The sequence below is a fragment of the Rana temporaria genome, chromosome 3 (genome assembly GCF_905171775.1).
Source record: "Rana temporaria chromosome 3, aRanTem1.1, whole genome shotgun sequence".
Classification (NCBI taxonomy): domain Eukaryota; kingdom Metazoa; phylum Chordata; class Amphibia; order Anura; family Ranidae; genus Rana; species Rana temporaria.
In genome coordinates, this window is record NC_053491.1 from 66028951 (window position 1) to 66051354 (window position 22404).

General features: G+C 44.4%; 1 protein-coding gene across 1 annotated transcript in view; it reads right to left on the reverse strand.

Moving 5' to 3' along the window:
• Positions 1-22404, reverse strand: part of GNB5 (G protein subunit beta 5) — a 92470-nt gene that overhangs the window by 32449 nt on the left and 37617 nt on the right. The window contains exons 5-6 of the mRNA XM_040342691.1: positions 22250-22326; positions 20244-20376 (exon numbers count right to left, since the gene is read on the reverse strand). Coding sequence (XP_040198625.1) covers positions 20244-20376; positions 22250-22326 — 210 coding nt within the window. The remainder of the gene's footprint in view (positions 1-20243; positions 20377-22249; positions 22327-22404) is intronic.

Genomic DNA, 22404 nt, shown 5'->3' on the forward strand with positions numbered 1-22404 from the left:
CCCCTGGGAGCTAGGAGTGTCCCTTAGCTCCAGCAGTGCCGGTCCCTGACTGGTTTCACCAATGTCACTCAATGGAGCATACTTATTGGGATGCTCCAGCCCTGGACTGGCCTCCCTGGCCCTTGCCCCTCTACCCTTCCTGACTGTCACCCATCTACTATTTTCTAGTGCCTGCACCTCTTTGTCTCCACCCACCTCTATGCTGGCCCCTGCCATCACCTGCTGGGTACATTTCCGGCTCTCCTTTAGTGTGGAGGGTCTTCCCACTGCTTCCCCAGATTCAGAACCTGGGCTTCCAGGGAAACAATGTGCTTACATTTTGCACAGCAGTAATCTCTCTCGATCAGATGATCAAGAAACGCATAAATGACGCAAGATGTACACCGAGTCGCCTCGCCACACCCGCCAGGCATCATACCTATTAATTTAATGAGGTTTAGAGATTATACCCTGTCCAAATTACCTAACAACTAGCTTCCTGACACTACTACTCAAGACAATACACAGGTACTCAACAAGACAATACATAGGTACTTGCAGACCTACGTGCACTCGCAGACCAGCGGACAGGCAGACCAACAAACCTGCGTGCACTCGCAGACCAATAAACCCGTGTGCACTCGCAGACCAGCGTGCACTCGCAGACCAACAGACCCGTGTGCACTCGCAGACCAGCGTGCACACGCAGACCAACAGACCTGCGTACATTTGCAGACCCACAGACCTGCGTGCACTCGCAGACCCAAAGACCAGCGTGCACTCGCAGACCAGCGTGCACCCACAATACACAAGTACTAACGATCCACACACACTACTCAGACAACACTCAGGTACTCACACTACACAGCTACTATGACCCCTGCTTTGAACCTCCTTTTTTAAACTCTTGATTTTAACTCACCACTTAGTCCAGTTCCACTTGGACAGATTTCGAGCAAACTCAAGATGAGCAGGCTCTAAATGAGCTCTACAGGACTTTATATAGGCCTCAAGCACCTGTGACCAATTAACCACTCCCCTTAATTAGTAGACTGAAGGAAAAAAAAAAAAAAAGTCTGTTTTAAAAAGTGCCAGAATAAAAGGTGATAAAAAAGCTGCCCTCATTGCAGCCTCACCATCACTGCCGCCTTATTGTGCCCTCATTGCAGCCTCCCTCACCATCATTGATGCCTTGCTGTGCCCTCATTGCAGCCCCCCTCACCATCATTACAGCCCCCCTCACCATTATTGCAGACTTACTGTGCCAAACAATGTAGCCTCACCAGTCAGTGTGTGCATTACCCACACCGGGCATCTGTTGCTCCTTTAGCAACATTTTGTTATTAATAAAGTTTTGTATTTTTATATGAATATATGTTGTGATCCTTAAAAGTCCATCCATTTTTTGTTTTGGTGTAAATGTTTCTATAATTAAAGGATACCCTCCCAGCAAGCCATCACAAAGGCTTGTGATACACCATCACCCTCCATCTTCGACTCTCTGAGGAAGGCGCAAAAGCAAGGAACGGGTCAGGTCATGTGATGCCTCAAGTCAACCTGACAATTGTTCTCCCTAGGTTATTGTATTAAGATCATTCGCTGACCCCTTCCTGAAGCAACTCCACACCGTGGTTTCCAGTTTATACCAATCCTGATCGACTCTGGAAATATACATTTCGCAGAGTCCACACGTTTCGGTAAGCCTGCATTCACACTGGTGACGGGATATTTCTTCATTTGGAAATTCACTTATATTCACTCATTTATTTTTGGAAGATTTCATCTCACTCTTCAATTTTGAACTTTGTATTCACTCATCACTTGGTTCATTTTGGACATTTACATATATGGTTATGACTAGGGTTGTCCCGATACCACTTTTTTGAGACCGAGTACAAGTACCGATACTTTTTTTCAAGTACTCGCCGATACCGATACTTTTTTTAAATGTCATGTGACAGTGGCAGTATTTTTTTTTTTCACTATTTTTTTTTTTTTTTTTACAGTGATTTTTTTATTTATTTATTTTTTAGGGGGGGGGGTGAATTGTCAGTGTGTTTTTTTTTATTATTTATTTTTTTACATTTTATTTTTATTTATTTTTTAATATTTATTGCAATTTTTTTTTTTTTAATCAGCCCTGTTGGGGGGCTTTGGTGAGATTTCAGGGGTCTTAACAGACCTCTGGCATCTCCCCTTTAAGACAGAGAAAGGGACTAGGGAAACAGATTCCCCAGTCCCTTTCTCAGCAGCTTCAGCTGAAATGAATGGAGGGAAGCTCCTCTCCATTCATAAACTGAAGCATCGTAAACACAGGAGGTTACGATGCTCAGTTATATGAATGGACAGAGTCGGTGACCACCGACTCTGTTCATTCAGAAATGGTAGGAGCCGGGCTTAGCGGCTCCTACCTCCGCTCTCCCCCCTGACAGATTGAGGGGGGAGAGCGGCACTGCAAAACAAACTGCACGGACTGACGGAGAGATGCACGGACGGACGGACGGGGGGGGGGGGAAGGAGTAAAGAACTGCGCGGACGGACGGGGGGGGGGGGGGAAGGAGGAAAGAACTGCACGGACGGACGGGGGGGGGGGGGGGGAAGGAGGAAAGAACTGCACGGACGGACGGGGGGGGGGGGGAAGGAGGAAAGAACTGCACGGACGGACGGGGGGGGGGGGGGAAGGAGGAAAGAACTGCACGGACGGACGGGGGGGGGGGGAAGGAGGAAAGAACTGCACGGACGGGGGGGGGAAGGAGGAAAGAACTGCACGGACGGACGGGGGGGGGGGGAGGAGGAAAGAACTGCACGGACGGACGGGGGGGGGGGGAGGAGGAAAGAACTGCACGGACGGACGGGGGGGGGGGGAAGGAGGAAAGAACTGCACGGACGGGGGGGGGGGGGGAAGGAGGAAAGAACTGCACGGACGGACGGGGGGGGGGGAAGGAGGAAAGAACTGCACGGACGGGGGAAGGGAAGGAGAGAGAGCGGCACGGACGGACGGGGGGAGGAGAGAGAACGGCACTAACGGACAGGGGGAGGTAAGAGAGCAGCACGGACAGGGGAAGTCAACAGCACGGGGGGGAGAGAAGATTTGCAACTCCCCTGCCTGCCCGCCCAAGTATCGGGTGAAGCATCGGGAGCATTTCCCCGAGTACAAGTACTCGGGGAAATGCTTGGTATCGGTCCCGATACCGATACTAGTATCGGTATCGGGACATCCCTAGTTATGACATTTGTGTCTTCATATACATGTGCATTTCATATTGTTGCATATTGACCACGCATGGTTTTGATTTTATTGTCATACCTTTTTTTGTATCAGAGCGCTACACTTTTTTGTCCAAATTAAAGGATACAGTACCAACTAATTTTAGAGCCCACATTAAGGTAAATCTACATTTAAGGTGAAAACCAGAGGTGTATTTAGGTTTTGTGCTGCCCTAGGCCTGACTAAACTCATGCGCCTCCTAATTTAAATATGACCCACCCCTTCCTGTTTAAGACACACCCTATCATCTGTAACCACACCCCTTCCACTTTAGGCTTCACCTTTTCCTGTTAGAGCTCCGCCTCTTCCTCTCTGTTCATTAGCACACTCACGCACCATTCACTCCATACTTACATCAATCAATCCAGTTGGCTCCTGTCTAAATTGTTGCCCTTACCATGTGTATGTATGAATGTAAGTTAGGGACTTTAGATTGTAAGCTCCTTGAGGGAAGGGACTGATGTGACCTCTGTACCCTCCCCGCACCTCTGTACCCTCCTCATACCTCTATACCCTCCCCGTACCTCTGTACCCTCCTCATACCTCTGTACCCTCCTCATACCTCTGTACCCTCCCCGCACCTCTGTACCCTCCCCATACCTCTGTACCCTCCCCATACCTCTGTACCCTCCCCGCACCTCTGTACCCTCCCCGCACCTCTGTACCCTCCCTGCACCTCTGTTTATGTCTGTACCCTCCCCGTACCGCTGTACCCTCCCCATACCTCTGTTTATCTCTGTACCCCCACACCCCCCCACGCCTCTGGTATGACATGCACCCGGTCTGGCCAATCACCGACCATTTAATGCGGGCGTCAGTCGCTCCCTCCCCCTGGCCAAGTACGCCCCATGTACAGTATGTTGCCAGCGCAAGTACCACGCTACAGGCAGCCGCGCCGGGGGATAAATTTATAAGGGAGCTGTAAGGCGGCCGCGGGAGCCGATTAAATGAAAGGACGGATCGGGGGTCTTCTTTTTTCGTGTGGGGGCGGCTTTGGTGCCCGTGCCGCCCCCCGCAAAGTGCCGCCCTAGGCCTAGGCCTTGTCGGCCTAGGTCAAGATACATCCCTGGTGAAAACGGATTGGTTGCTAAGGATTACTGTAATTTCCACATCATTACTGCTTTTATTTCACAGATTTATATAAAAGATAGGATTGGTGTGGTACTGTAAAGTTTTATGTGATAGATTATGTATAAGCTATGCTATTACTGACTATGACAGTTTAGATCTTGTGATTTATTTTAAAATGAGATAAGGCCATGACTGGAAACCAGTACCATACTAGCAAAAAAAGCTTTTCATCATTATGATTATACTGTATATATGTATAAGGTTATAACCACTTCTGTTCTTACTCAACATGGGAAGATCTTTAAGACACTGTTAAAAATATGCCTGCCAAATCTGTCAAAAATCAGCTGCCCAACAACGGCTGGGCCAAGTAGATGGATTGTTATTGGCATATAGTCAGTTTTAATCATATAAAAAAAGTGTCTCTTCCTGTAAAATAAATATATATGTATAAACAGTACATTCTGATGTTTGGATTGGCTGTTTATTCAGTCTAAACACTATAATCAATTTGCAGGTCACTCCGCCAAAGTAGATGCATCTCTAACAAAACCATTCCTACTTTCTGGTAAAAGTCTTTCCAATAAATAGGATTTTTGTACTCATCATAAAATCCTTTTCTCTAGATTTACTGACGGACACATCTTTAGATCCTGACCACTGGGTTATAGCGTCACCTTCAGGTGGTAAATAAGTAATTTTTCTTCTTCACTAATGTGCACTAATGGGGCTGCAGTGCTGGGCACTGAGGGGGCTGCACTGATGGGCACTGATGAGGCGGCACTGATGGACACTGATAAGCTGCATTGATGGGCACTGATAATCTTCACTGATGAGTACTGAAGGGGATTATCATTATACACAAAGTACTGACAGCCTTGCCGGGTATCAGCTGTCCTTTTCGCACACACAGTGCGTGAGGAAAGGAATGACGATAACTGGCAAGTCTATTTACATGTGATCAGCTGTGATTGGACACGGCTGATCCTAAGGTAAAAGGCAGCTGTGATTGGCACTTTACCACGATCTGTGATCAGCTGTGTCCAAAGGACACCGTGGTCAAAGAGCGTGCGTGCTGATGCAAACATGATGTAATACAAACATGTTATACTTACCTGCACTGTGCAATGTGCCCCCTGATCTCTCCTCATTGGCTCACTGGCTGTGATTGACAGCAGCAGAAGCCAATGGCTCAAATGGCTCACGCTGCTGTGTGAGCCAATGAGGGAAGAGAGACACGGGAGAGCCAATGCTCTCAAGACGATCACTGGATCGCGATTGAGCTCAGGTAAGTATAAGGTGGGGCTGGGGGAGGAGCTGCACACAGAAGGTTTTTTACCTTAATGCATAGAATGCAGAGGGGTTGGTGCTGTGTCCTTGAACACAGAGAAAAGGAATTTGTGTTTAGTACAAAAATCCTATTTTCTTTTACATCTATTGAAAAGCACATCATCAGATTTTTAGGTTTTTCCCAGCATTGGTGCAACTTATCAATGCCACATTTGGTATTAGGGGGAGAAATAATGCGCGGTCGTTGCTATCATTGGAAGGAATAGTGCCCCATTGTTGGTGTCAGTGTCAAAACTGGTGCCTCGTTGTTGGTGCAAGTAGGCAGAATAGTGTCTTGTATCAGTGGAATGAATAGTGCTCCAAGGGCCGGATAAAGGCAAGCAGTTTGAAGACCAATGATGTACAGTATGAAAAAAACATCTAACATACAAAGCTATAAGTCACCCACTGTTTCAGCCATTGCAGTCACGGAGTCTCATATACAGTTTTATACCTAACTCCCCTAAAACCACAAAAACAGACTTTTCAGAAAATTTCTCTTTAAAGATACAAAAACAATTTAGTTCACCCATATTAAATTCTATAGCACTTAAAGCGGGGGTTCCACGGGTTTTCGTTTTTTTTTTTTTTAATGCTTCTGCCGCTCTTACCTTGTTGAAATAAGCACTCGTTTCACCCAGTCTTTAAGCCCGCTGCATTGCATTTCTCCGAAAAAGGATATCTTTTAAAATCCCGAGATGGACGTTTCCATCTTTACTGTGGGCACTGTGAAGCCCAGCAGCCTGTCCTTCCGGGATACGGTGAATGCCGACGTCCCAGCATTCACCGCTCTATCCCGCGCATGTGCAGTGTTGACGGCGAGCGTCACCGTCAACACTGCACTGTTGCCATCACAACGGCCGGAGTAGGTCACGCCCCGTTGTGAAGACAGGATTACAGCACAGCGCGTCTCCTGGGATTCTAATGACTCACTCCCAGGACACATAGCGCTGGTCGGGGGAAAATGAGATACACGCCCACTCCTGCTGGGAAAAGTGATTGACAGCCCAGAAAATGCAGGATTACTAAGGTAAAGATCGCGATTAAAAAAAAAAAAACGGATTATGTTTTATCGATGGGTAGTGGTTAAATGCAGCCAAAGTCAAAATTTAAGGTGAACCTCCGCTTTAATGAAGTACAAAGGTGAATCACAAGAGTTACTGCCCATAAAGGGGCATATAAGGGGACAAGTATGGGAGCTGCCACTGCTCATTAGGTGACTTACTGGGTAGAGAAGCCAAGGTCAGGATGACATTTATGAACCTATACCTATTGTAGCGCCTGGTTACTTCTAAGTACCGGTGCTAAGTTAAATTTAGAGGGGGTCGGAGAGTTGATTGGCTCTGACCCAGCTGATTTGTTCAAATTTGGGTCTCTGTCTCTTGGCTGACTGTGGGCTCATTCTGTCGCTTCTGGGGTGCTGTTCCCACCCCCGGGTGACAGGTGGCAGCAGTGGAATCGAGGTTTGGGTGCTTTCCCCAGCAGCCTATCAGGAGGGGTTTTTCCTCGCTGTGCATGCTGGGGGAGGGTATTTATGAGACAGACGCCATTGGTCTGGGTTCTTCATCGAGTGTGGCACCCACCTTCAGGGTGACTGCATCACGGCCCCCCGGCGAAATGGCCTTCCAGGCCGGGGTGCGCATGCCACGCGGTGTTCCTGGTTCCGGGACAACGTTGGTCCGGAACATTTAAAGCTGTGGCTGGGTCCCAGTAATCTACTGGGTCCCCAAACCTGAGAAGATCCCAAGCGTGTTCCCAGTTAGAGGAAGCTGTTCGGTGGGGAGTCCATCTGAGGAGAGCCAAGAGAGGCTGGCGATCCAATAGGGTCTCGACAATCCACCGGGGATCAGGGTAACCCGGTACTGAGAGGTTGGACGTTGGTCACCTATCAGTCAGTAACTTGCAAAATACCTGAAGGAGATCCAGGCCAAAGTCTTTTGAGGAGAGTTATCTCCGCTATTTAAATCCTAAGGAGGGTCTGTGGCAGAGACTTTTCCTCTAAGTTCTGAGTGATACTCTGGCTGCCAGGTCAGTGAGAGGGGCCGTCCAGGTACGCTATACCCACTCCGGCTGGGGTGGTGAAGAAGACTAAGTGTCGTTGGAAGCAGGACCGTTTCCTTACTATTATGCCTGAATCTGCTATTTCTCCTTCGGCTTCATCTCTACTCTTCACCACAAGTTTTATTGTTTTTACCCGGCTGGGTAATAAAGAGCACAGAAAAAGACACCTGCCGTGGACAATCCATTACTGCTATATGCACCATACACCCCTAGACGGCGGAGGAGCCATGAGGTAACATGCCACCCAAAACAAACCAGCAGCTCCTACGGGGGTAGTGCTTCACTATAAAAATACATCAGCAAAGGTAGTTCCTGTATTTGTCTCATTATGGGTTCACTTTCATGTTTCTACCAAGGAGACACGGAGACACTAGGGGCCAGATTCTGAAAGGACTTACGACGGCGTCGTATCTATGCGCCTGATTCTTAGAATCAGTTACGCATAGATATCCATTCGATCCGACAGGCGTAAGTCTCTTACGCCGTCGGATCGTAACTGCATTTTTCCGCTGACCGCTAGGGGCGCGTAAGCTGATTTACGCGTCGAAATATGTAAATCAGCTAGATACGCGAATTCACGAACGTACGCCCGACCGACGCAGTAAAGTTACGACGTTTACGTTAGGCTTTTCCCGACGTATAGTTGCCCCTGCTATATGAGGCATTAGTGTGGCGTACCAATGTTAAGTATGGCCGTCGTTCCCGCGTCGAAATTTGAAAAAGTTACGTCGTTTGCGTAAGTCGTCCGTGAATGGGGCTGGACGTCATTTACGTTCACGTCGAAACCAATAACGTCCTTGCGGTGTACTTTGGAGCAATGCAAACTGGGAAATTCCACGGACGGCGCATGCGCCGTTCGGGAAAAACGTCAATCATGTCGGGTCACAGTAGATTTACATAAAGCACGCCCCCCTGATCCAAATTTGAATTAGGCGGGCTTACGCCGGCCGATTTACGCTACGCCGCTGCAACTCACGGAGCAAGTGCTTTGAGAATACAGCACTTGCCCATCTAAGTTGCGGCGGCGTAACGTAAATCGGATACGTTACGCCGCCGCAGAGATACTCGCATGTACCAGAATCTGGGCCCAGGGCTTTTTTTTTATATGTAAGTTAACTACTTTTGGGTTCACCTCTAGGCTCCTCCTCTTAAAACCTGTATAGCCCAAGGCCTTATGCATTTTATTGGCCATGGGACACCTAAAAGAATCCTGACATTTGTATAACTTACAGTAATAAGAACATTTCCCCATACCTCAGGGTTTCCCCAGTGCTCTTATAAATATACATGACCCAAAGCCTTGGGCATTTTTTTTTTCAGCATGGAACACCTAAGAGAATGCTAATATCTGTATAGTATGCAGTAAATAGTAAATTCCCCTCATATCTAATACAGGTAAGTAAAATCTTATTGTGGCTAAGCAATATTTTAATCTAATGAAAAAATTGGGAAATAAATTGATCATTTATCGAAATGTGGATAGCCACCATTAGATCTTTCATACGCTACTATAATTCTATCAATGGAGTTATTCCATTAGTTCCAGTTATGCAACCAAAGCAGAAAGTTCTAGTTATTTTTGTTTAGGGCAAAATTGCTTAACTTTAAGTGACAGAGTTCGTGCAGTGGTGGAAAAACCACACAGTCAGGTGCAGTCACTTGACAGTCTTGTCAGTGTGTCCTAAGCTACAGGACATGTAGCAAATGTAATAATACTGATGTCATTGTAACAGCGAATGCTAAGAAAGTAAACAGAGTTTTAAAAAATAAAGCGTATTACTTTGATCTCGTCCACAAAGCAGCAAACAAAACAGATTAACTATCAAGGTTTTCGTTCCATCAAGCTACATACTAATTTATTGCAACAAACCCTGTAACGATTATTTGGTACTTTTTCTTTCTGTGCATAAAGCTTTCATCTTTTCCCTCATTAGAGAGCACATACAAATGACTCTTAGACCTAGTATATGGTTAAAAAAAAAAAAAAAATGAGATAATGTACAGATATTTCTATTTTAATGTCTAGAATACAAGGATAGCCAAAAATAATTAGGATATCATTATTTCCACTATTGCGGCTATCAAGAACTCGGCTGTTTACATTTTTTTCTTTTTTGTAAATTCTTTATTTTTCCATTTTTCATCACTTCACATTGCCTCAAACAGAGGTTAGTATCACTACATTTTTTTCTGATGTGATGAATACATGGAATTACGCCACAAAATCCCCATTACGGCTCTGAAAAAAAATTTCTAACTAAAGGTGTCATTCTGAAATAATTTCACAGTGAAGGATAGAAGACAAATACGTAATAACATAAAAGGGATTCATTTTTATATATATATATATATATATATATATATATATATATATATATATATATATATATATAAAGAAAATGTAGCAAAAAGAAACATGTCCAGATGTGCATAAAAAGCAGATGTAGACAAGGGCCTGGATTCAGAAAGGACTTACGACGACGTATCTCCAGATACGCCGTCGTAAGTCAAAATGTGCGCCGTCGTATCTATACGCTTATTCAGGAAAGCAGATACGCCTGAATTTTGGCAAGATATGACCGACGTAAGTCTCCTACGCCGTCGTATCTTGGGTGCATATTTACGCTGGCCGCTAGGGGCGCTTCCGTTGATTTACGCGTCGAATATGTAAATTAGCTAGATACGCCGATTCATGAACCTAGTAAGCTACGCCGTTTACGCAAGGCGTACGTCCGGCGTAACTTTACCCCTCATAAAGCAGGGGTAAGTCATGTTAAGGTATGGGCGCGGGAACAGCGTCGTATTTTACGTCGTTTACGTAAGTCGTACGTGAATGGGGCTGGGCGTAGGTTACGTTCACTTCGCATGAATGGACCTGGCGTATCTTAGGGAGTAAATTAGACGTGATTCTGAGCATGCCAGCGCATGCGCCTTTCTTTCGGCCATGCATTTACATGGGGTCACGCTTCATTATAATACAACACGCCCACTGCCTTGCTACTTTGAATTACGCAATAAATATGGGAGCAAGTGCTTTGTGAATACTCAGCTTGCCTCTCAATGTTACATCGGCATATCGCATATGAGATGCGCTACGCCTATCTAAATATACGCCGATCTCTCTAAATCAGGGCCAAGGTTTCTATCTGTACTGGAAAAGGAAGACACACAATAGGCCTACTTAATAAGGTAGTGCAAAGTTCAGTGATTTATAGCAACCAACTCCAAATGATCTCAGACGATGTGATGGCAGTAACCTGACATCTGGATTTGTTGCTAGAGGTTACTTTGCATTGAACATTAGGTCTTATTCAAAATATAATTCTTAATCATGAGTGCAGCAAAGAGTGAATTCATATTGGTGCAGTCATCTATAATCACTAATTACAAATGATCTCAAATGGTCTGATGGTAATAACCTGGCATCTGGATTAGTTGCTAGATGACACTTTACTTTGAACATCATGCATTATTCGATAAATAATTCTTATTTTTAAAACCTAGGAGAAACATAAGGGATATAAATTACAGTCAGTGGGATATGTCCCTGGTGCTGATTCCTCTTTTATTAGTGAAATTCCTCCTCCGCCCCGCCCTCAACTGCTGCCACTGTAATCTTTGGTGGGGGGTTAAAAGAGACGTATGGTATTTGTGTTTATTTTAGAATCATACTTACCTAGGTAGATGCAGCATCGGTCTTTATAATGCTGAAAACCGAGCAATCAAACACCTACGATCGCTCCGGTTTTAAGAGCTTCTTGAGCAGAGAGCTGGTGATTGCCAGTCACCGCTGTCTGCTCTTCCCCCCTGTGCTCACTGGAGCGGTGGGCTGCGGAGGGAGCTTGAGCGGCTCACTGAGAGGCTAAGTCAGGTGCCGGTCCAGGCATGTGGGCAGATTCTGACCATATAGTCACAATCTTTCCAGAGCTTGGACCGGCTCTGTGATGTCATCCAACAGCTGGCATCAGCCCTCTGTTTGCTGAAAACGGGTCACAGGAGTACAGAATAGACTGCACTGCTGTGATCCACAGGAGAAGTACATCCAAACAAGTTTTCTTCTACTTAAATACAACAAACAGGCTGTCAGAGGCTCTCTTGAAAGTCTGACAATGTCTGTCCCTTCTGCCTAGCTCCTCCCTTCATAGAAGCCATACTACAGCTTCTGTGAATGGAAAGTGATCTAAGAAAAAAGAAGAATGAAAGACAGATTGATGATTGCTAGGTCCGCCCCCTCCATTCATAGATTGTGTGCCATTCATATACATTGTAGTACAGCTTCTATAAATGGTGGAACTGGGCAGAAAGGTTCTCGGGGAGAACCTGTGACCTGTGACAGCCCATTAGTTGTATTACCAGCAGCAGTGAGGTGGGGGGTCATTACAAAGGACATTTACTTCTAACAGCAGAGGAATCAACACCAGGGGCATGTCCTGCTCTCCGTAATTTATGTCCCTGATTGGGCTGATTTTTCAGTTTTTGATTTTGGCTGCACTTAGGAAGTCCAGCAGCCAATCAGAATTCATCTCTATAGCTTACAATACCACCTCTATGCTGACGACACCCAGATCTATCTCTCCACTCCTCAACTCACCCCCTCGATCTCCTCACGGATGTCAAACTTACTGAATGACATATCAGTATGGATGTCACACTATTTCCTTAAACTCAATCTTTCTAAAACTATATTTCCTCCTTCCCCATTAAAATCAACAACACAACCATTGGTCCCTCCACACATGTCAGGGTGCTGGGTGTAATCCTTGACTCTGACCTCTCCTTCAGCCCCCATATCCAATCACTGGCTGAATTCTGCCGCCTTAACCTCCGCAACATCTCCAGAATTCGACCCTTCCTGACTAATGACACCACAAAGCAACTTATTAACTCTTTGATTATTTCCCACTACGGCAACTCTCTCCTTAATGGCCTACCCTTACGCAGGCTATCCCCCTTCAGTCTATTATGAATTCTGCTGCTAGACTAAAACACCTAATTAACTGATCCGTGACTGCTGCTCCTCTCTGCCAATCCCTTCACTGGCTTCCCCTACCCCACCGTGTAAAATTCAAAATGCTAACCACAACATACAAGGCCATCCACAACATCGCCCCCATCTACATCACTAACCTCATCTGCAGATTTTCGCCCAAATCGTCCCCTCCGCTCCTCCCAGGACCTCCTGCTCTCTAGCTCCCTTGTTACCTCCTCCCATGCTCGCCTTCAGGACTTCTGCAGAGCCTCTCCCATCCTCTGGAACTCCCTGCCCCGGTATGTCCGATCAGCCCCTACCCTGTCTACCTTTAGGAGATCCCTGGAAACTCATTTATTCAGGGAAGCCTATCCCACACCCACCTAACAACTGTCCCCGAGCCACCCCCATCAAATCATTCTCTGCAGCTATTACCTTTTGTACCATCACCCCATTCCTTTAGAATTTTGTATTAAACTGTACTGTAATTGTGCTGTCTCCCCTCTACATTGCAAAGCGCTACGTTAACCGTTGGCGCTATATAAACCGTGTATAATAATAATAATAATATCTCACTGGCAGAGTAAATTTATATTGGTATCTATGGGTTCGGTCTACTATGTTATTTTATTATAATGCAGTTTGCATCAGTATATGTTTTCCTGCTTTATTAACAGCTCATTCACACCAGAACACGCATTTTCATGTGTTGAGGCGCATTGCTCTGTGCTTCATTAGGCAGCCAATTAGAAATGAATGAGTTGTAATGCACCTTAAAGCAGATCTCCCACGCAAAATCGTTTTTTTTTAATGGGTTATTTAAATGTGTTATAGCACTGCTGTGCTAAACTCACGGTTCTGGTGTCCCACCGCCGCTCCGCTGTAATTCTGTCCCGAATAAATAGTTATATTCTGGGTTTCCTCCCGTTGCCATCTTAGCTTTGGGCGTTAGATTCCCACAAGCAGGCACTTCCTATTTCCGGTGGATGCTGTCCCAGCATCCACCGCTCGATCTCGCGCATGCGCACTGGCAAAGGTGACCAGCGGCGTGAGCGTCTCTGTTGTCATCGCAACGGCAGGCGTATGAATGAAAAGTTAACTAGATGCAAACGGATTGATTGCAGTAGAATTGTGTGCCACGAGACTTCAGCTTTGCTTGCTTCTCCTTACAGGATCAGTATCTGTGCTATAATGGAGAATTTTCAAACGCCCGCCCTTTCCTTTGTTTACATCCGCGTCACTTCCTGCAAAAACGAAGTTGCGCGATGTTTGTGCTAACAGAGCGAAATATGATAATTAGGGAGCTCTGACACAGGCTCCCAGCCATAGGCGTGTGCACAGGGTGTGCCAGGTGTGCCTGGGCACACCCTAATGACCCTGTGCTGGGAAAATTCCCTCTGCTACTTGGCTGCAGAGAAAGTAACTATGGAATCTCTGTCCTCAGTTCCTTTTCTCTGTCTCAAACGTGATACATCAGGGGTCAGTTTAGATCCCTTACATTTCACCTAGTCCCCCATGGGGCTCCCAATTTTTTTTTTTTTTAAATAAAATAATATTGTAAAAAAACTGAATATATTGTAAAAAATAATAAAATTGTAAAAAGGTCATAATAAAAAAAATAAACTGATACCAGTCTCTGCCCTTTTGACACCGTCCACTGCTTTACCAACACTGTTCATTGCCCTATTCCTTTGGGGTGCACACCCTAATGCAATAGGCTGCGCACACCTATGCTCCCAGCAGACACAGCGCCGGACAGGAAGCTAGAGAAAACCCGACGGAAACCTGAGGGGGTGCAGACCGGAAGCCTGGCGTTTTAATAAGGTATTCTAACACTGTTTTAGATGAAAATAGCCGATTATGCATTATTTAGGAGCAGTAGGAATATTAAGCTAAAGTTGAATTGAGGGTGGAGCTCCGCTTTAACACAAGAAAAAACAATTTCAGCCTGCATCTTTTTATCACAGCACAACGCAACACACAGGGAACCATGCATTGTGCTGCGCTATGATGGCGCCTTTCACAATAAGTACATATCACATGTCACTGCAATGCTATAGCAGTGAATGGACTCTAAACAATTCTGATAATGGATGCCCTAAATTTAATCTCAATGCTTCTTTGCAGTAATAAGCCCCATTGTGGAATGTTGTAGACTGTCATCATGCTCCTGTTTTCTATCCTATTCATTAATTGAAATATCCATTTTCCCAATAATCTTTGGATAAGTAAACCAAATAATGAAAATATATATATTATGATGTGATGAGCCTTAGAGAAGAATTCTATGCAGCTATGCACTGTCACTGTGAATTCAGAGCACAATTTCTGAACATGCGTTCAAAAGGGGTTCTAAAAACAAGACTGAACATGTTTCTATGACTAACATTTCCAGGAATTAAGTTTGTATTTATGTTTCCTCTTGAAATGTTTACAATTCTGTCCTGTAGCTGATTTTTAGGTATGGTTTTTAGAGATCAAACAAATGTCATTGTACAGATAGCTCTGACGCTCAGTAGAACTGGAAAAGTTCATATCAGCACAGCTGTACCATGGGCAGGGCTGCTGTTAGAAATCACAGGGCCCCGTACAGCGTACCTGGCAGGGCCCCCCTCAAATATATATATAAAAAAAAAAATCACAATAAATATACTAAAATCATTTTTAGCGGACACAAAGATAACAGAAGCTGTGTGAATTAGCCCCTTTTAAAATAATTTTCAACATTTTTAAACAAAAACATTTTATAATTTTTTTTTAAATAAATAAATTATTTAATTTTAAAATTTTTACAAATAATTTTTACTTTTTTTTTTATTTTTATTTTTTTTAACAGGACAAGGAAGCCGGCAGTTGTGTCTGTGTCTCTCCAACAGCTAAAAGTCGGCGGGAGGGTTTTCAGCTGCATCCTGTAATTGCCCCTCCTTGCCTCTGGTGTGCCCGGGCCCCCCTGTGTGCCCGGGCCCCCTACAAGAGGACTGGTGGTCCCTCCCTATCAGCGGCCCTGACCATGGGAGATCTTGTCTCGGGTTTATGGAGAATAAAAAAAAAACTGCAATCAGATCTCCAGCACTTCACTCCAAACAATGAACATATGATCTGCAAATCCACAAGACACACTGGGATTGGTTTACTAAAGGCAAATAAACAGTGCACTTTGAAAGTGCAATTGCTCCAGAGCTTAGCGAATGAGGGGCAGCTCTGCTGACTTCCATCACCCAATCATGTGCAAGCAAAAATGCTGTTTCTTTTTATTTTCCTTGCGTGTGATCGGGTATTCTTTGCACAGTAAAGCTTTACCTCATTTACTAAGCTCAGGAGCAACTGCACTTGCAAAGTGCACAGTCAATTTGCCTTTAGTAAATCCACCTCCTACTTGAGGTGGATTTACTAAAGGCAAATAGACTGTACACTCGTGTGCCTACTGAGTCAGCCACCTCAATTCACTTCCCTTTGGCTACTAGATTACATCCACTAAGCTGGGTGTAATTATGCTGCAATCACACTAATCACTCAGGCAATCATTGAGCTTGAAAAGAGACATCAATAGCAACCAGTGCTAGTACCACTGGGATCTAATGTGCACAGGTGCCACCTAGTGCCAGAATAAACTCTCTGGGGGCCCCTAGACAGTTGCAACCATGGGGGGCCCGCCTGTCATGTTTTAGGTTTCTCATGTGTACGCTCTAGTGGAATAACACTGAACTAAGTAGTGTGCATGTCGGCCACTAGATAGAGATGACCATCACTACTGTACATTATACGTAAAAAGGTTGCAGTAACGTTTTTTACAAAGTGAAAGCTGAAAAAAGATAAACATTTAAGATGTAATGTGAACCTGATGTCTACGGTCTATGTACTTTAATCTCTTGCCCACGGCCCCATGTCCAAAAGTAATCCTCTTTTTAAAGATGGATATCTCGGTAACGGCAGCAGCTGCTGCCACAACCGAGGTATCCATCTTTTCAGTGGGCGGTGGTGTACACGATAACGGCGGTCTCCGTGGCGGATTCGCCGCGAGATCGCCGTTATCGGTGGCGGGAGAGGCCCCCCCCCCTTCCCGCCGCTCTCCCGCGCCCTCCGCCACTTACCGGAGCCGTCGGTAGCGGCGGAGGCGATCGGGTGCGTTCGGCAGCTGACTGGGGTTGCGAGTGAGGGAAAAATGTCCTTCACCCGTCCCCATAGCTCTGCTGGGCGGAAGTGACGTCACAATGTCAGTCCCGCCCAGCGTCTTAAAGAAACATTTTTTTTTTGTCATTTGAAAAAATGACAGTTTCAATTTTTTTTTTCTTTTTTTTGAATTTAAGTCTAAATATGAGATCTGAGGTCTTTTTGACCCCAGATCTCATATTTAAGAGGACCTGTCATGCTTTTTTCTATTACAAGGGATGTTTACATTCCTTGTAATAGGAATAAAAGTGATCAATTTTTTTTTTTTTATTTCAATGTAAAAAATTATTAACTAAATAAAAATAAATAGAAAAACAAAAAAAAAATGTTTTTTAACGCGCCCTGTCCCGACGAGCTCGCGCACAGAAGCAAACGCATACGCGAGTAGCGCCCGCATATGAAAACGGTGTTCAAACCACACAAGTGAGGTATCGCCGCGATCGTTAGAGCGAGAGCAATAATTCTAGCCCTAGACCTCTTCTGTAACTCAAAAAATGTAACCTGTAGAATTTTTTAAACGTCGCCTATTGAGATTTTTAAGGGTAAAAGTTTGACGTCATGCCACGAGCGGGCGCAATTTTTAAGCGTGACATGTTGGGTATCATTTTACTCGGCGTAACATTATCTTTCACAATATATAAAAAAAATTGGCAACATTTATTGTTGTCTTATTTTTTAATTCAAAAAAGTGATTTTTTCCCAAAAAAGTGCGCTTGTAAGACCGCTGCGCAAATACGGTGTGACAAAAAGTATTGCAATGGCTGCCATTTTATTCTCTAGGGTGTTAGAAAAAAATATATATACTGTTTGAGGGTTTTAAGTAATTTTCTAGCAAAAAAAAACTGTTTTAGTCCCGTAAACACAGAATCTGAAAAACAAGCCCGGTGGGAAAGAGAGTAACCACTTCAGCGCTGGAAGGTTTACCCCCCTTCATGACTAGGCCATTTTTTGTGATGAGGCAATGTGTTACTTAAACTGACAATTGCACACTCATGCGCCGGTGTACACAAATAAAATGTATGTCCTTTTTTCCCCACAAATAGAGCTTTCTTTTGGTGGTATTTGATCACCTCTGCATTTTTTATTGGGGCTATAAACAAAAAAAGACAATTTTGAAAAAAAAAACACAATATCTTTTACTTTCTGCTATAAAACATATTCAATAAAAATGTAAAAAATCTAATTTCTTTATCAATTTAGGCCAATATGTATTCTGCTACATGTCTTTGGTAAAAAAAAAATCTCAATAAGCATATATTAATTAGTTAAAAAGTTATAGTGTCTACAAACTATGGGATAGATTTATAAAAAATGTGTATATCAATTTGTTTTAATAGTGATGGAGGCGATCACCGATTTTTAGCGTGACTGCGACATTGAGGCGGATAAATCTGACACTAAGTGACATTTTTTGGGGACCAGTTACACCAATACAGTGATCAGTGCTAAAAAAAAAAATGCACTGTACTAATCACACAGGCAGGGAAGGGGTAACAAAGGGTTAAATGTGTCCCTAGGGAGTGCTTGCTAACTGTGGTTTTAACTGTGGGAAGACAGGGATCCGTGTTCCTGCTTAGCAGAAACACAGGATCTCTGTCTTCCCTACTAACAGAACGGCGATCTGCCTTTCTGCATCTGTCGGAACGATCAGCAAGTCCTGGCAGACATCAGGTCCGCTGGACCCGCTGATTGGCTCCCGCAGTGTTTAATCACAGCGGGAGCGGGTTGTCCGTGGTGCGTACCCGTACAAGATTCTGCTCACAGGAGCTACTGCAGTATATGTATGTGGTGCGGTCGGAAAGGGGTTAAAAGAGAAGATTGGGATTTTTTTTTATTTTTTTTTAAGACTCATGCTTACCTATGCTGCATCTGTCCCCACCAGCTCTAAGAGTGAGAACCAATCAAGACCGCTGATCACTTGTTTCTTAGTGCTCCATGAGCAGAGCTGGTGACTATCAGGCTCTCTGCTCTGCCCCCCCTGCGCTCACTAGAGTGCTGGGCTGTGGAGGGGCGGGAGCGGCTGGCTCAGGCTCTCTGCGGGTCGCTCAGAGGCTGAGCTGGGTGTTGGTCCAGGCTGCTGGGTGGATCCCAACCATATGGTCATAATCTTTTCCCAGCCTGGACCAGCTCTGTGATGTCAGCCAACAGCAGGTTTCAGCCCACTGAAAATAGGTCGCAGGAGTGCAGAACAAACTGCAGTGCTGTGATCAACAGGAGAAGTACAGCTAAACAAGCTTTGGCTGTACTTCTCCTTAAAGGCCCGTACACATGGTCGGACTTTCGTCCAACAAACTTCAAAATCTGCAAGTTTTCACATTTGTCCGACCGTGTGTACGCTCCAACGGACCAACTTTTTCGGGTTTCGTCGGACAAAAAGTTTGGTCTGCAAACAGATAAACTTTACGACAACAAAAGTCGGATGGTGCCTAGTCCGACCATGTGTACAGCAAAGCCATTGGACTTTTGTCCGAAGTACAAACACGCATGCCCAGAACCAATGTTAAAATCAACCAACAATAGCAGAAGTTAACCAAAGGGTGGCGATAAAGAGCAGAAAAGACACGTGATGTTGGGAAAGTTTTAGAAAAGTTTGCAGAAAAGTCCGAGTGTGTGTATGCTATGGGTGTGACCGGACAACTCACTTCGGACAAAAATCCAAAGGGAAAGTTTGTCGGATGTCCGACCGTGTGTACGAGGCTTAAGTTGTTATTGAGTACGTTACATTAACCACTTCAGGATCTGCGCATGCCTATATACGTCCTCTTTTTGAAGAGGGACATCTCGGTAACGGCAGCAGCTGCCACAACCAAGATATCCATCTCTTCAGGCGCCGGTCCTGTAAACGATAATGGTGCTCTCTGCGGCGGATTCGCCGCGAGATCACCGTTATCGGTGGCAGGAGAGGGGCCCATCACCAGAACAAGAAACAGGGTAAATATTTCAATTTTTTTAGCAAGGTGTTGTTCTTAGTTGCATGGGTTTTTTTTTCATTTCAATCTGTATCTTCCTGTGCCTAACCCCAAACAAATTTATTTATTTTTGGACAGAGAGGGAAAAGGGTTGGAAACATTTTCAGATTTTAATTTGCTGTTTGTTTCTTTTCGAAAGATTTGTTTTCACTTTCTGTGTGATCACAAAGATAAAAATTCAAGGGAAGTCAATGGAAGAGAAAACACTGTATTTCCCATCACGTTCTGTTCTGGTGACAGTGGTCACCAAGACATAGAGAGGGTGAATGTCCGGTTGGGTGCGGATAGCAATGAAAACTTGAGATGCTAACCATTTCCCCCCCAAAAAAATCTAATTGAGATTCGCTCACTTTAAGCTGCTAAGATGGTGAAAGAGAACTGATAACCAATCACATTTCATCCTTCACCTGGTGACCAATGTCTTTACCTGCATATCCGAGTTAGTAAAGCTGCAAGCAGACAGGTAGTTGGTATGCATAGCCACTGACTTCTTTTTGGCAGCCATGTTTTCATTCTTATCAAATGTCAGAGGGTACACAGAGCACTTATTGTCCAGACCCCTGTATGGAAGAAACACAGGGAGTGAGAGACCACACAACAAATTCAACGATAACCTGTATAAGGCAAACCATAGATTATGCACTTTTATTTCCTCTTACCATGGGTGTGAGGCCTCGTACACAAGACCGAGGAACTTGGCGGGCGAAACACATAGTTTTCCTCATCGAGTTCTTGTTAGGCTTGTCGAGGAACTCGACAAGCCAATTTTCTCCATTCCCGTCGAGGAAAAAGAGAACATGCTCTCTTTTTGGCTCGTTGAGTTCCTCGACAGTTTCCTCGCTGAAAAATGTACACACGCCCGGTTTCCTCGGCAAAAAAAAATCTCCCAGCAAGTTTCTTGATGGATTCTGCCGAGGAAACTGGTCGTGTGTATGAGGCCGAAGGAAAGAAAATTGCTCAATTTCCCCATCAATACAGTCAGTTGGATTCAATCAACACAATTAATAAATTATGGTCATATCTTAACCTCCCTGGCGGTATGATTCTTTCTGAAAAAACATGCTGAAAGCGGTACAATTATTTGCAAGGAAATTTGGTGTTTTATACTGTAGGCCTGTGATTTTTAATAACTCACTTAAATCTGACCAAACAAGAGTCTAGTAGGCATCCCGGGTATGACATTTTTTTAAAAACAAAATTTTAAATTATAATATAATAAATAATTATAAATAATTATAACAAATAATAATATAATTAAGATAAAAATTATTCAATAATGTAATCAACTCAAAATCACTGAAATTTGCTCAGTTGCAGAATTGTTGCTGTCATTATTTTTTTTTTTATGACGAATTTCCCCGCAAATCGCTATCGCACAATTCTGCAAGTGATTATAATTTATTATCGCTGTTTTCTAGCTGATCTAAAACCATTTTTGACATAAAAAGACACTTTTGGTTGCTATGGACAATCTACAGTTTGCAGGCAGAAAGAACAGTTTTTATTATATAAAAGAACATGTAGGACACTGGGCAGACCACTAGGGACAAGGGGGGGGGGTGTGTTTTTTTTACATACAGTACTGTAATCTATAAGATTACAGTATACTGTATGTATAGTGTGTATTTACTTTTTTTAATTTGGCGCCGATCTCCGCTCCCGTGCGTCGTTACGTCGCAGGGAACGGAGATCGGCGGCACAGGAGGACGCTGTGTGAATCGAGCGAGGTCCAGCTCGCTCACACAGCGTGGTGACATCGCTGGATCCAGGAGAAGGTAAGCCAGCGTGCGCTGCAGGCTCTGCATATCTACCCCGAGCGTGACTCTGGGGTTACCGATTTTGGTAGAAATAATCAACCCTGAATGACGCTCGGGGATACCGCAAGGAGGGTTAACAACATCCACTTCCAGTCAGATGGATTGTTGACTTCAAAGTCAATATAAAAATTACAATAAGTTGATCAAGACATCCAAATAATTTTATACATTTCAATGTGGTTCTTTTTTGGGTAAGAACCCAACTTGTGGGAACACGTTAAGGCTGGGTTCACACTATTGTGAATTGGAGTTCCCCACATCCAATTTGCATGACAGGAGATTGTGACGGGTTCTCTAAGGAGCCGGTTCACACATCTCCAGGACGGCCGCGGAGCGCACAGCAGAAGAGTTCTGTGCGTCTTTGGCTCAGTTTCAGGTCCCAATTCAGCCAAAAAGTCGCACCAGACCCCCTGCTGTGCCCCATGGCCGCCAACAGTGTGAACAAAGCCTAAAAGCATCATACTAACTCAAGGTCTCCATGGTGGTTTCAAGATGTCCTGGACCTCAAATAGCCCTGTGTCAGGCTGATACTATAATTTGCAGCATCACATTTTATCCAAGAAATAAAAATATGTAAACATGTTATTTAGAGAAGTAACAGTTATGACAGACTTACCCACATGCAATGGCACACCCAGATGGCGCATAGGCACAGGCCATTACCCAGGTGCAGGGCATGGTAACTGCATGCTCCTAGAGGGAACCAAAAACACACATTATTACAGCACGATATTACAAACAGGAAAAGTCTGGTTCTATTTTTTTATTTAT